The sequence below is a fragment of the Argopecten irradians genome, chromosome 12 (genome assembly GCF_041381155.1).
Source record: "Argopecten irradians isolate NY chromosome 12, Ai_NY, whole genome shotgun sequence".
Classification (NCBI taxonomy): Eukaryota; Metazoa; Mollusca; class Bivalvia; order Pectinida; family Pectinidae; genus Argopecten; species Argopecten irradians.
In genome coordinates this window covers 9,732,745-9,749,366 of record NC_091145.1, presented here as the reverse complement: position 1 = coordinate 9,749,366, position 16,622 = coordinate 9,732,745, and the positions used below count along the sequence as shown (strand labels likewise).

Sequence of the window (16,622 nt, the reverse complement as noted above, 5' to 3'; positions counted from 1 at the left end):
CTATTATAAAAGATTAACAAAATTTACTATGTTTTTTAATATAACTTATCAGTGATACATTTATCGATTCAATGGCCAAACAGAAATGGAGAATTGAGGACATGCATGGTTGATCATTATCTATCCTTCACCCATGGAAGAGAGGATACCAAAAGAGGGTCTGACCGCATCAATAACAAGAGGAGAGAAATGGCTCACTGAAAACATGCTGGCAGAAGTATCGATGGAAGACACTCTGAGAAGACCACAGGAAAGATATCACTCTTTAATTTGTATAATTTTACTTCAGCTGAACCATGCAGAAAAGACGTTTCCATGATTTTAAACAGAACTTAACGTACACCATGTAAATATCTCTGTTAAATTACTGATAATAAACTCAAAATTTCACATATCCCCTCTATCTTCTTTTTTCCCCCACATTTCCTTAAGTTAACAGAAAGAATTTTATAAATGATAATATCATTGTCAAGGTCAACTTCATGCACTCTAAGGACAAACTCCATCAACTTTCACTTTCCCTATAATTGCCTTAGACCTGTTGCCGAGGTCATGCAGGCCAAGGTTAATTTTATGTAATTCTTCTATCACTCTCTGTTGAATTGCCTGGAACTGTTGTCAAGGTCATGCAGGTCAAGGTCACACCAGCTGATTGAGAACAGCTGCACTCCACACTTACAGTGTCAGAGGTGCCAATACTGACAGCAATAGACCTTCCATCTTACCAAGTACAGCAACCTCGAGAGGCTTGGAGATCTAATTAGTCTCGCTCGTAATATGTACAATTAACAATTCTACACAAAAATTCATAATTCTGCAAGTTTAAGGTCAAATTTTTATGGTAAATGTAACTCTTACACAGCAGATAAGCATTTACAGTTTTCGCGGTTGTTCAGGATTGAACAGAAAGTGGTTGTTGATAAAAATATGTTCTGGACACTCATACACCTTTGTGTAGGTCTAGTACGGCTTACCATCATATCATTAACTCCTGGCTATTTACCAAAACTGCCATTTACCAGCAGGTGCTAATCATCAATATAGTGGACCGTGTCAATAAACTCATACCCACAGCTACTTACATCATCTACATACATGTAAAATAGAAGTAAATAGGCACTCCTGTAGACAGTGGGTCTGTCAAATTTGGGAATTTCAATTTATATTGCAATAAGGCATTTTTATGAAGTGTGTTGTTGAGGTTAGTTTGGCTGCATTTATAAGGTGTGTTCATCTGTCGACAGTTTCACTGTATTTATCAAGATCATATATCGCTGATAACCAACACATACCGATAAAGCTTTTAACAAAAATTGTAATTTGTATTTTGCTCCTGGATTTTTTTACTGTATTTAGACGATAGGTTTGAATTTGCCTAGTGCATCTTTTACTGTATTTAGATGGTAGGTTTGAATTTGGCTAGTGGCTTTTTTTTGTATTTAGACGGTAAGTTTGAACTTGTCTAGTGGCTTTTTACTGTATTTAGACGGTAGGTTTGACCTTGTCAAGTGACTTTTTACTGTATTTAGACGGTAGGTTTGACCTTGTCAAATGACTTTTTACTGTATTTAGACGGTAGGTTTGACCTTGTCAAATGACTTTTTACTGTATTTAGACGGTAGGTTTGAACTTGTCTGACGTTGTTGTGGCACCTCTGATACTCACTGTGACGTGGGGTAGCACCTTCTTCTCGTTCCTCCTCGTTCTCAGGGTCGATATCCTCCGCCTGCGTGATCCAATCCATGTAACCACGCAGGTCCTCTTCCATCTGCTGTTTTTCACGCAGCTTTTTAAAATCACCCCTAGATTTGGCTTTTTCTCTCTCCTTAGAAAATTCACTGATAATCACAAAAGATAAAAAATTATTATGTAAATTATGTTGAAAACAAATGCATGCCTATAGTTCTTTTCTTAACAAATTTATTGTAATTGCTTATTTATGGGATATCAATATTTTGTTGCCTTCCTTTTATTAAAATTCTGTCACTTTTATAGAATATTTAACATGACTAATTCTGTATTTATTATTAAATTTAATCTATCTATACTTTCAGTAAAATGATCTTTTTTTTAATCTCAACCTTGCATTTTGTAAGATACTAAATATGACATATGCTGTGGAAAACATATTAGTCTCGAGCCATAAGAAAACTGAGTTTCATCTCATAGAAATTGAAAGAATAAAATCATTTAAAGGATTCACTCAGAATCCATGCAATTGACAAAGTGAGTCTTGAGTCGTTTCACTATTAGCTCTTATGGTAGGATTATCATGTAAACTTTTTTTTTTTTTAGAGTTATATCACCAATCTTTACCAGAAAATAACATACATTTTTCTCAAAAATAAATTATTAGAATGGTTATATTTATCCCCAAGAGAAGATAACTCAATAGTTTGGTGTCATTGTTCAAGGGCTAAACATAGAATAACATATAGCCATAAATTGTAAATATTGCAAATCTTGATCCCTGAAATAATGAGAAATGGTTGAATCACATATATCCTTAAAGCCAGACCTTATAACTTTAAAATGTCTTGTTTTTGTTAAAATTGCAAATTTTTGACCAACAAAATTAACTGGGTATATGGTAACTACTTAGGTGTGTCCATTCACAGGAAAAGGGAAGCTGTTCTGAATTGTGTTTGATCTGTATCAATGACACTAAGGTTATGATCATAATATTCCAGCTTTGGAATGACAAGAGTTGCAATCGTATACCCCTGGAAACCAAGCACCTGGTAACAAGAGGACTTAGGAATACTACACCAGGTACTTGTGAAAACAGAATTCAAGGTTTATACGGGGCCATAGCATTACATGTTGATCTTTAAGGCAGATCTGGAATCATGTAATCTGTTAGTGTTGGCTCACGACAAACTTATGGTAATCTTGGACCACTTAATTATTGATCAACACAGAAAGACTATTAAGGAACGGTCTAGTCAATATTGGCTCGAGGGTAGCATCGTCTAGGGAGACAAATCGGCCCATCAGCTATTCCATATCCTGTTGACATACGCAATTGACTTTTAGCATTAGAACTATTGGGTCTTGAGTTTCACTTAAGTCATCCAATAGAAGCAGAATTGATGTACTTGTCTTAATTTTCCCCATTACCACTGGTTGATTCCAAACCCACAATTTTGGGAAATATGGAGTTACTTTAAATTTCAACTACAGAAAGACATGATGAAGAAACTCTAGATTCAGTTTGAGTGTTGGTTCACTTCATAAGTGAAGCATTTAACACTAGGAACAACAGTTATATTTTACTTCATTTCATGTCAAATGAATTTCAAATGAAAAACTAACAATAAAGATTTTATGGCCCTAAACCATGCTAAGTTTCATTTTAAATTTTATACGTCTTAGCCAGACTTTTTAATGGGATTTCGACACACAATATAAATATACTACAACATTTTCATTTAACAGAGATATTGGGGTCAAATAATTTCTAAAGAATTTCATACTCGGGAGGGCAACAAAACTTGATCCATCTGATACATTTTTTTATGTAGCATTAAACTTTTACGACACACTGAAGTAGTCAGAACCAGGAGATATAACAGAAGACTGAGATGGTTATACTTACCCACTAAGAACACCTAAAACTAAGTTAAGTACAAAAAAAGACCCTATGATGATTAATGTGATGAAGTATGTCCATGGCCAAGCACTGCCCACTGCATCATTGATCTGTAAAATACAACAAAACTCATTAGTCTGGTTGGACAATTAACTACATTTAGATAAACAATATGTCAATTATCATTTTGAGATGCCGAAATGTCATAGGTAAAGTACGATCTATGATCGATTAGTCCCACCTTCCGGTGATTGTGACGTCATATTTCAATTTGATTTATGTGATGTCATAATCACAGGAAGGTGGGATTGATTGACAGTAAATCATGCTTAACCTACGTCATTTTGATACATCGAAACCCTTTATATTAATGTCTTTGTCTATTCTATTAATAAATGTTTGAAGCCAAATATATCATGCATTACCATTTCTCATACCTTTACCTGCTTTTAAGTAATTAGCTATTCTCAAGGTTAATTATGATCAACACATCACATATTTAACTATTCTGCCATTTTCCCAACTTTTCATTGATAATTAAGTCGAGTTATTTCACCAAGAGGCTTGACTCCTCTAATTATCATAAATATTTGAACTTCATCGTTAAAGTCTGTCGTCAGTTTTTTAGGTATTGGTATTTCTATGTGTGATAATTGGGTGCCAATTCCATAGACTAGTTTCTGTCCTATAACAAACTCTGCCCCAGAGAATACAATGGAAGAGACAAATTATGCTCGGCCAACTTTACCTAATCAGTAAAACTCTAGAAGATACAAAGTACCTTGTGCAGTTCATGACATGATTACACAGTTGTTGGATAAAACATTAAGGAACAAACTATTTCCAGTCAATAAAGTCTACCGAAGGAACAAGTGAAAGCGGTCACATTGTGTTATAAATTATATTTGAGACCCTTAAAACATGGGCTTGATAAGCAGGTGGTCTTTATGTAGAGGGAAGGCAAGTTTCCCTGTATGTATTTGTTATAATTTGTGTGAAAAAGAACGAACTTATGGAAACATTATTTCATGAATGCCACAAAAAGATATACCTGTAATTTCTATTAATGTAAATGGTAGAACAAATTCAGGTAGCATCAGTTATTCTAAACAATAGCTCTTCATTGAAATGTAAAAGACCTTCTATGAAGAACCACAGTTTTGCAGGTAAAATATAAACAATCATTTTCATTTTAACTTTAGTTAATTGATTGCACAAAAAGCAACCGAGCACAACTAGAGTGGCCGACTAAAACCCCCCACTGCATAGGTATATGTAGTAATAACTCCAGTAAAAGGGGACAATGCAGAACCTTATATAGTTTACTCAGCTCCTCTTTATGTCAGGGTCTGTGAACAAAATTTTATCAAAATCTGTCCAGTAGTTTAAGAGGAGTTTGCCGGACAAAGTTGTGTCTACAGACCGACGGACAATGCGATTTCAGTATACCCCCCTTAACTTCGTTGCAGGCATATAAAACGAAAGTATAGATCTCTAAGACTCATCTGTAATGTAATTAAGTTTTTAAAGAAAACTGTTTTTACAGAAAATAAAGAATATACTTACATCATACATAACGTCGGTCCATCCCTCAAGGGTTATACACTGGAACACGGTTAACATGGCTAGACCAAAGTTATCAAAGTTCGTAATGCCATCGTTTGGCCCCGCCCAGTACTTGCGACACACCTGGGTGGCATTATCACATTGGAACCCCTTACCGTCCGAAGAACAGGGGTGAGGCGATTCAAATGCTATTTCTCCTGCAAGTACAGATACAAAATGATCATTGTATAAGAAGTTTTAACAAAACGTTTTTGTTCAGATTTTATTTTTATTTTTTGTCCTGGCTACATATGGACATGCCAAGAAGTCTTGAAGACATAACTGTTGGAGATCTTTATAAAATTGAGACTGAAGAGGATGAGACTGATATCGGGAACATTATGTGCTACGTTGATTAACTCATCCAGCCCTGAAAATGCATATAGACCCTTCTAAATCAAAGACTTAACCAGTACATTATGAAATATCAGGGGTGAATTAGTTCATGGTTTTAATAGTTTTACAATATAGCTTGTTTAAATCAGATCGGGACCGGCATATTTTACTGATATAGCCAGGTTTCCTGCTTATACAGGTTTGATATACTATAAATTAATAAGGGAAATGCCATACAATGTCAGTATACACAGGGATCCAGTTTATACATGGGCTAGATTTGACAAGTTAAACTGTATCATTTATTTTTCAACACTATTTTCATTATGCTTCTAAACAGAAAAGAATCTTGGGGTCGATTACCAAACTCAATAATTGATGTGAAATATCGAATTTTGTTAATTGTCTATTTCATTTTTCTACAGCCTTTGTCAGAACGTTTCTCTATTTTAATGGAACAGAAGCAACTCGGCACTACCAAGAGAAAGAGATGCTGGAGATATTGTGTAATATACACAATGTACAGTACCCCAGTAGATACAGACACACCAACGATAGCGCACTAGACACAGGAAATACGACAGATAAACAACAAGTTCCCATATATCAGGACCTCTCTAACACAGCTTGTTTTTTTCCCGTTGACTGAACAGGAATTTCCAGCTACCTGCCGTAATACCACTTATCCACTGAGCATTGTTGCAATCTCATTATTAGTCCAGCCCGAGGTAGGAAATCTCAAGCCATTACTGGATCGCGGGTTTCGGGTCTGCACAATTATATTGCATGTGGTTAACCTAGCAGCTTCAGCATCGAGCCTTTAACGTAAGAATTATAAAGCTTTGGAGAACTCCAAATGTCCACTGTTCTGTTGTGCTGCAAGGCTGACACAGTCTAATTCAATGGCTGACATAGTGCAGTTCTATATGTATGACCTACATTGTCCGACATGAATCTGTGTGGGAAGCAGATTAATTCCTAACCCAATTTCAGAATTTACTGCAGTAAAATAATGCATTTTAAAATATCACATTCACTTTCACATGTCAATCAAAGCATCCCCTTGGGGATCTTTCGTCTGTCATTAGATGTACCAAATTTACAGTCTACTCAAATTAAATCTCGTTCTTAGAGAAATTGTGTTAGTGTGATTTCACTGTTACATTCTATAGACACTAATATATTCCAATGAAGTAAACATAAAATGTCTGTCACATTTTGGGGTTTAACACTTCTCACTCTCATTGTACTACGCTAAAGGGGACTTCTGTCAACTACAGCAATATTGATCAAAATTTGCCCAGCAATCTCCTAATTCACTTAAAATAAGCTAAAATCTGATAGTGACCGGACACAAGATGACAGTATGGGACAGCGGAGGAATGATGAGAGACATAAACCCTGTAATAAACTCCACCTCCCTCCAATCTTATGGCTAGACCTAAATATTTTAATTTGGATTTTTATTTAATAAACAGCAGCACAAGTGCACCTGGTTATATTCTATAACAGGTTGCAGCGAAGTGATATTCCATCTACAACCCTGTGGACCTGTATAGCAAGTCATGTCTTACTATCACGATTTACTATTCTTATACAGCTCGTGTCACTCGCAAATCCTGGCCTCTTGCCCTAAAGAAATTGATCTGTAATCTCTACCAAGACAAATGTTAAATTGTAAAGGGCATGCCGATACTCCACTAAATCTCTCTCACCACTGCTGCTGACACGAGCCATCGGGAGCATCTGATTGTATTACATTCTCATTAATTATGCATGTGTTTCCCTTGTGTTGATACAAGTTTTCAGAAACTGATAAGGGGAAAAAAACTTCAACACAGAACCATGTAACCTTCATGTCATAACAGAGCCCATTAAATAGTAAGCTAAACTCTAATTCTGAATGACAACTACCAATTTGCTGAGAGCAGATTTCCACGCAATTTTTTCTCTTCAACTCGATGCAGAACTCGTACAATACTGATGCAACCTTTAGCGTCGTGCAACAAGGCCGAGTGTACGTACGAGGTAGGATGATCAGTTCCAATACTTGTAACTGTCTTTATTATGTAAGGCCGGTGTGAAAATGACAGAAGTGTAAGACCTAGTATTGATTATAAGGGACAAGATTTCTATGTTCTCCTGAGTATTTAAATGCTACAACTTCTAGCTGAATCAGAGTAGACCATGTTTTGTGACAACAGACTTGGTTACGATAACGACGGGGATTAGTTTGTATGTGTTTTATGTCTGCTTTACATTTATGTACATTTGAGGAAATGTCAGCTTTTGGAACAAGAGGAAAGTCAAAAATCTCAGAGAAAAACATTGACCTACAGACAGTATCTCAAACCGCCCAAGTTTAACTTTACTTATTTCACATGGATTGCAAAGCAATTTATAGAATGTAGCTACTCCACTGGCTTTCATCTGTGTATTGAAAATGTTCTGGTTTTCACCTGCATATTGAAAATGTTCTGCTGGCTTTTACTTGCATATTGAAAATGTTCTACTGGCTTTTACTAGCATATTGAAAATGTTCTACTGGCTTTTACCTATGTATTGAAAATGTTCTACTGGCTTTTATTTGCATATTGAAAATGTTCTACTGGCTTTCACCTATGTATTGAAAATGTTCTACTGGCTTTCACCTGTGTCAAGTCTTACCTGATTCTCTATCAAAACAGGTAGAATGAAGTGTTCCTGAGAAGAGCTCCAAGCCTATGATAGCATATATGATGATAACAAATATGACGAGTAGGGCGATATGTAGCAAAGGCACCATTGCACGCAGGATGGCATTGAGAACCACTTGTAAACCTGTAATACAAAGTATTTTTTGATATGATAGCAAGTATATGGATATACATAACATTCATAGTTTACATCAGCAAAATTAGTATAAATTCATTAAAAGACATATTACACTTTTTTTCTTCAGCAAAGTTACCATTAAACATTTCACTGAAATCAAAATTTCATTTTATTTTGATGCACATACAAGGAAGAAATGTTCTGAATTTATACAGAAATAAAAGCGCTTAATATTTGGCAATTTCTATATTAAGTAAATAAAGCATTAAATGTGAGAAAGCATGCAGTAATATCATGCAATACTCATATGAAATATAGATACAAGCATTGCTTATATAAGTACCCTGCAACTACAAAGACTATTAGAGACTCTGATATACAAAATTTCAAATAACCATAAAATTTCCATCAATTTTTTTTTCTTTAAATTCATCACAAATTATTTCCAACAATTGTTTCTTAATCATGAAATACCTGAAATACTCAATGCTGAATACTAAAAAATTTCATTTCATCTAAATGACTTCATAAATGATTTGTTCTTGAATGAATGAATTTAGGAATGTTGGCATCATCTTGTTTTTTTATTTGTCAAATGAAAGAAAATGAAATTATGTCATACATAGCATAATACAAAAAATTTTTCTGAGCAAGACTTTGGTTTAGACCAATATACAACCTGTGTACATTAAGCATTTATAACAAAAGCTCCTACATGGATTTCAAGACAGTATATCTGCAAATCATGGAGAACTTTGTTCTAAATTTGTTTGTAATTTTTCATTTTTTAAAATCTTCTTTTTTTTTTAAAGTCATAATAAAACAATGATGAAATTGTCTTTCTAAACTTCTTTCTTTTCAAATTTAAAATATTAAAAACCAATGCTTAAGTATACTTTTAATGCATGATTTTCTTTTTGCTAGATTTCATTACTGTCTTGATACAAAATTAAAATTCAAAGCATCCATTATAACAATACAGAACATGCAAATACTATTTAATGGACCTCACTTGAAGTCTTATATTACATTTCAGCAATATTTTATTAAAAGTTACATTTTTGAGAATTTTTGACAAAGTTAGTGATAAAAAGCATTATATATATATAAATATATACATCTAATAAATTTTGCTTTAATAAATCTTGAAAGTTACTATTTCTATGAATTTTCACTAAATGTTGAGAAAAATACAAGATTACAATAATGTTACATTGCATATAAACATGCTTTGTAATGTCATTGATATGACATCAACTATGACAATAAAACTGGAGATTAACATTATCTGAACATGCCATGCAAGGTACAAATATGTAACCATTTACCATGTGCAATTAAAGACAACATCGAATGAAATGGGAAAGAGTGACAAAAAATGAAACACCATTACTACTAAAAATTAGAATGCTTCCGAGTAAGGCATTGGTAGATATTAGCATGAACAACCCTAAAACCTACTTCCCTACACCCTAATCATCCTACTGGGGGCATTAATCATGGTACCATCCTTTCGCTTAATTCCCTAACACTATGTGGGTATTTGGGGCTTCAGCTTTCAGCAATAGAGCAACCGAATCACAGGTTCTGTTGCATATGCACAAGACCTCATCCCTAAAATTGTCTGTATGGCTTTTTTCAAAACATTTTATGAACACGTTAACTGTCAAAACTGGAAATGTTGATTTGACATAATGTGAAACGTGCAATGTAAAAATACAAATTTTCCATGACTTTTATGTTTATTTGTAATAAAATCTTATCTGCAAAATCAGAAATGTAAAAAAGATCAATATTTATTTGTAATACAATCTTATATTAAAATCAGAAATCTAGAAATATTAGAGATAAAAATGTTGATAAAACCAATAAATGCCAATAAATAATGCAAGTTCTGTATTTCTATTTCATGTATTTAGCTGGGACAGCAACAGAGATGTACAAATCTTTCCCAGGCCATAGGAGATCTGAATAATATTTAAAACAAGTCAGAAAAGGGTTATTGTTTCATCATATCAAAACCGTCTTTTTTTTTTTAAATTTTAAATACGGATATCCTACAATATACACATCCATGGAATAGACCATAAATAACTGTAAATACATGTGGAAAAATAAAGGAGAAAGAAGGATGACAGAAAACAGAATCAAATTGGGAGACAACACATCCAGTCAGGATGGTTAAGAGCATGTATTTTGTGGATAAACCCAAAACTTAGATGGTTAGGGATAAGAACTGATGAGTACAGAAACAGGCTATATCAATGGCCAGACATCAATATGTTCACAGTCAGTGGCTAGCTGATAAAGACATTTGGAGAAGTCTATGTGAAAACAGATGGATGAGAGCAGGGCAAAAGGCAGAGCACCTGTAGGTCAATGATACAGAAAACACCGCCTGTATGAGAACACTCCAGTACCCAACTGTTCATAGAGGAAATAACCAGATCAGTTTGAACCAAAGTGGTAGAGTACCATCACAGATAAAAGTATATGTGAAATCATTATGTGACCTCTGCTTCATTCAATGTCTGTCAAGTTCTATAGATTTATTCGATAGTTTAATCAAGGTTTTGGGAGGAAGATTCATATTTAGCTGTATGAAAGATCAAAGCTATAAGCCATGAAATAAACTCTTCACTCTGTCACTTAAATAATTTTGAAAATGTAATACGAGGTGTACAAAATAAGATCAGTCAATTACTATCAGAGTTACATCTAAGAATACCAGGATTCATTATCGCCAAGATTAGTGATGATCTTTATCTTTGACCTTGACTCTTGACCTTTATCTTTGACCTTGATTCTTAAAGCTGTAATTTAAAGATTAATTCAGATTAATAACGCAAACAACTTTGATATTTAAACTATAGTCTTATTTTTTCTTCTTCAAAAAGCCAAAATCAGACAATAACAATATTTCGATGAAACAAACCAAAATGATTTTTACGTTCTCCAAGAAGTAGCATAAAACCTGGCCTTGGCATCACATTTTGTAATTTAAAAAAACAGTCATCGTCAGATTTGTTAGGTTGGTGTCCAAAAGTAAGTCGAAGGGTCTTGTTACATTGCATTAAGTCACAGCTCTGGAAATATTTCATGGAAAAACAGGTGCTAGAAGCAAGAGGAAGAAACAAAAAGGGCGGGAATTGCAGCGGACTCGTGGAAGGAGGGATTGTTTAATGAATTGATGACACCATCGTACCAGACACAACAAGACCAAAAATGAAGTGACACTTAAAAGTGGTCAGAACCTCCTAGCAGATGCCATAGTGTGTATATAAAATGATGGATTTGTGTGTAAATTGAAATGTCTTAACTCCAAAGGCCATTCCTGGGGTTGGGGGTGGAAGCATCTATGGGGAAGTGAAAGTAGAATTTTGTAGTAAAAGAGCTAAGCTATTTAATCTGTATTTTCTTATTACAGAGTTATCTCCTTTGTAGGTAGGTATGGATTGTGACGTGATGAGTTTGCTTGAGTGTCTATAGAACTTGTGAGTATATTAAAATGAATATTTTTTGTTTTGTTGTTTTGGTCAAGAAATAGAATGTAAAGTTTTGGTGGTATTGAAAACTGAATTTCCAGGAAGAGCATCCTCTTTGTGGAAGAGTCATGCTTTTCCAAGGCAGCACAGTTGAGGACCCAGAGTACATACAATTGACTATGAGGATAGCCATGGACAAGATTGATGCATTGACATCGATGACAACAGACACCTGTACTATTAGGCTGAGAATTGAGAGTGCGTATAATATATTTTCTTGATAATTTTTTTTGTGTAATTCTATCTAACTTTGGCAAATCTGAATAATTTAAACCCTGAAATTATACCTCAAGCAAAACAAGCCTCTGAAATTCATGGGCAACTTTATATAAAGACATAATAATGTATGCCCTTAGAGCAGTTCTAGATCTACTACAACTGCATCATGTAATTCGTCCTCAGTTTCAACTGTATGTACATGTGCCTGTATGCATGAGAAATGTTTCCGACTTAACCTAAAGTGCAATAGGCTGTGCTAATTGAAAGCTCAAGGGAACGCTAAATGTAAATCTGAGAGGCAATTGACAATTCGTAGTTTCAGAATGTAAATACATATATGCTGAATCTGCTCGAATTTGTTTTCCCCTAACCTGCATTAGTATGTCAATTTATCGCTGAATGGTTAATGTTTTCAAAATGTGTGCTGATGATAATCATTCCTGAATATTGTTGAAAATAGGCATTAAATTATTTCTTTTATGTAAATGTGTACAAACTAGTTAATGACTGTATGTAAACGTTAATGTGTACTAAATGACTATTCACAAATTTCTTTAATTTAAATATGTTTAAAATGATAATTAACTTGTGTATGTTATGGTAATGTCTTGTATATAAATAGATAACTGAGACATCAATTGCTAAAATTGAGGTCACAGTGTTAGAGTGTTACGGTTTTCCTTGACATTCTGGGTTGTGAGTTCAAAACCCATGTGGGGCATCGGAAGATACTGACGTATGGTTGGAGGTTTTTCTCCAGGTACTCAGATTTCCTACTATAACCTGGACTGTCCTTAAATAACCGTGGGTTTATTAGGACGTAAAACAAAAACAAACAAACAAAACCCGAATGAGAGATATTTTGCCAAGATGTTATTTGTAAGGTGTGTTATCCTCCTAGTTTGATGTAGTCTGTTTTTGCAAATTTAAGAGTTATCTGTCCCTGCAAGTAGGTATTGATTGTGACGTCATCGCATAACATCATGTTTTTCAGAGAAAACAACAGGAATTTCGCTGACAAAATAATGATGTCACAATCGATATAATCCTGCAAGGGAGGTAACTCTGTAATATGAAGTAACATTATTAGCACGCTGACGATTCCATGACGGTGTGGATGAAGTATGGTGCAACAAAGATGGACAAAACAGGGAAGAAAACCGCACAAAAATCACCATCACAAATCTCTCCTCTGATCAATGAACTACAGATAGAGCCAGAGACAGAAACTTTACGGGATGTCCAATCCACATTTACCCGATGACAAATGTATTAATAGTTGAAAATACATCAAAGTTGAGAGCCAGTTTAAGTAAAGAATAAAATAATAGGAATATAGAATAAATAGACAGCCTACTTTCTAGAAAATAATTCAATAGAAATAAAGATAAAATTTTCTAATTGCTATTAAAGATACAAATAGTATTGAATAAAATATGTAAAGTTAATTTATAACTATGATTTTGATAATTGATATATAAATACACATAATACCTGTTAAAGTGACTGGAGGCTAAAATCTTCAGTCTTTACTTTTTTTGTAAGAAGGGATGGTCAAGCTTATGAACCTTAGGATAGAAATTTTGAAGACTGTCTTATTTCCACTTTGTTTCAATATTTGTACTATTGTTATAATTTTGCCACAAATACTAACTGATTTTCGATAAAGGAGAGGTTTACACTTGTAAGCAACCTGTAAAATAAACGATGTGACAGCCAACATGCAGTATACAGGTAAGGGATTGTGCAATGGCGTTTTCGTCAATTCTGTCCTTACAAAAATGTCTTTAATTTATTATTAGACCAAAGAAGGCAACAACATTTCCTAACAAACTATTTTGATAATAGATATTTGTCATAATAACAACTTGACTGATTAATAATGGTTTTAAAATTAGCTGTCCATAAAGTACAGCTTTTTAAAATGATTTTCAAATTAGTGCAGCTTTTTTGTTTCAGACACCAGGTTGCCTAAACTGGTTTTCAAAACACACTTATTTGAATCACAATGCCTATAATCATAAGAACTGTTGAAGTCACTATGTATAATTTACCCATATTGTTTAGTCAAAGTCTCACCTATGAAATTGAAAGACTCCAATATTGGGGTTTTGTTCAATAACTATGAGTAGAAGGGAGGGATAAGTATGACTGCTGTGGTATCCACTATTCACCTTCCTGTGTGTAAGGATAATGTTCAGACTAATGTACCACTTAAGATATCAATTAAAATCAACTCCAAACCAATATTCTATTGTAGTCTAGCTTCATCTAGAAAGAATAATTATTGACCTTGAAAATTAAATGTTGAACCTAATTTTTATATGACTTTCAATTGAAAAATAACAGTATTTCGAACCAAATTGTAATGCTGGACCATCTAAGGGCAAATCTTCAGACAAGAACACTTATTCAAAACTTTCCGCATTTGCGATGTAATCACTACCAGGTATCTAGCATATTCTTTATCAAATAAATCATGGAGTGAAGGTCGAATGGAGGTATGTGTAAATATTGATCACACTGAGAACAAAGGATATAAAGAAAGACAAAGAAACCATCAAAAACATCACGCTACCTAAAAAACAGTCTAAAATGATAGGAAAAGCAAACACTGTGCTCAGAAATAAGGTACAAAAAAATGAAAAAAAAATAAAGGTCCATGTTTTTGAATAACCATTTTCCATGGTGTCCAGCTTGTGCTATTTGAGTCTTTATGGTGATTGGAATAATTCGGAGGTGTGCATCCCTCCCTGTGGCCATGAGGCAGTCCTCTATGGAGAGGAAACCTAAACCACCTGACATAGACAATTGAACACCAGTAAGAAAGTTGTCATTCCAAATTGGTGAGAGCCACAGACGACAGTGATGTAAAGACCGAGGGATTAGTACTTACTGGGTACACCGGATACAAGCCGTAATGGTCGCAAAACCCTGAATGCACGCAGGGCTTTCACATCAAAATTATTGATGTTCATAGTCGACAGAACAGTACTTATCACACTGCAAACAATAAAAATGCAAAATTCTTTATCAAAACCCTTTTGTATGCATCTTCCACCCAAAAAATGTCCATGCAAATATCAAACCAACCGGTTAACTTGGTCGATATATGCTCATCAAACAAGATTATGGCACGGCCATCTTGGTTTTACCAGACAATTTGTTTAAGAGACATATTCAGTGATGTGTGATCTGGCTACAGCAGAGTCAGCATTACCATGTACAAAAATCCAAAGTTTGTTGTTTGATGAACACACATCCGACACAGCATTCATGTAGTGTGAAAGGAGGGGTAGAACGACGATCGTGTCCGGAGACGTGGAAGGAAGGACCAAATCTTCCTCCACACTCCGTCTCGTACCTCAACCTCCTTCTGTTCACACTTAGCTATCATATTTTCTTGTTTTTTTAGTTGTTGTTTTTATTTTGTGATGGCATGCTGTAAATTAATTGTCTTGTTTCAATAGGCTAAATCTACAAAAACCCCTTTTATTAAAACGTATGGGACTAAACCTTCAAAGCATATAACCAAATATCAAAAGATGTTGCTGTACAAGTGATATCTGCTTTGAAAGTTTGACTCCCTCAAACAGGTTACGGAAAACACAAGGCTGCATCATAACACAAGAATATACCTAAATAAAACATAAAAACTTCTTCGCAACTTTTGTACTCACAACATATTGGTATACAAGTGCAAAAAAAATATCTAGACATCTCTTTTACATCAACCATCTAAACCAGAAGCACAAGCTACAGCTTCAGCCGTCAGTGGGATCTGGTATTGTACAGAACAGCTGACCTTCACCTTGGCTACTGCGCAAATCCACAGTCAGCTGAAACCGTTCTTGCAAAGGTTAAAATGGTTACTGCAATAGAAAGGTCGGTGGACCCAAGAACGGATTCGAGTGTTTATGACACAGCCATTTGATTGAGTCCCAAGATGCTGGATGCTGGTTAGATAGACAAAGCACACCAAGTCCAGTTAGGTCACTAATGCATTCCCAGTACTTACTAGGGGCCCTCGACACCAATCGCAAAGGTCGCAAGACCCTAAATGCTCGGAGGGCTTTGACATCGAACCCATGAATGTTTAACCAACTGAGAATTGTACTTATAATACTGAAAATGAAACATATACATTAAATGACAACAATTGTTGATACACATACATATATAGAAATAATAAAACAATAATTTCATAAATAAGAATGATACAAAGAAATGTAGCATATATATGTATAAAGTAATGAGAAAATAGTACAAGGTCATTGGCTTTGACCTTGAACTACTGTAGTTCTGGAAAGAAAAACAGAAAACACTGAAAAGCAAAAGGACAAACAGACAAAGGGAGGAATATGCCAGAAGTAAAACATCTTAATCATTGTACATTTCACAGCATATGAACAAGCTCTATACTTGACAACAACTATCTCACACACATGAAGATCATGCTAAATAATGCATGAAATTATCATGTGAGCACAATTTCACACCCCTGTAAATGT

General features: G+C 34.5%; 1 protein-coding gene across 17 annotated transcripts in view; it reads right to left on the bottom strand.

The window, feature by feature from the left end:
* The window catches only part of LOC138304901 (muscle calcium channel subunit alpha-1-like), a 160,074-nt gene that overhangs the window by 38,982 nt on the left and 104,470 nt on the right, over window positions 1–16,622 (bottom strand). For 13 of the 17 annotated variants that reach the window (XM_069245285.1, XM_069245272.1, XM_069245280.1 and 10 more), the window contains exons 5-9: window positions 16,130–16,236; window positions 8,201–8,353; window positions 5,159–5,355; window positions 3,599–3,702; window positions 1,666–1,838 (exon numbers count right to left, since the gene is read on the bottom strand). In XM_069245285.1, coding sequence (XP_069101386.1) covers window positions 1,666–1,838; window positions 3,599–3,702; window positions 5,159–5,355; window positions 8,201–8,353; window positions 16,130–16,236 — 734 coding nt within the window. Of the gene's footprint in view, window positions 1–1,665; window positions 1,839–3,598; window positions 3,703–5,158; window positions 5,356–8,200; window positions 8,354–15,007; window positions 15,115–16,129; window positions 16,237–16,622 lie in introns of all 17 variants that reach the window. The other 4 variants (XM_069245273.1, XM_069245289.1, XM_069245277.1 and 1 more) reach the window with 3 other exon arrangements.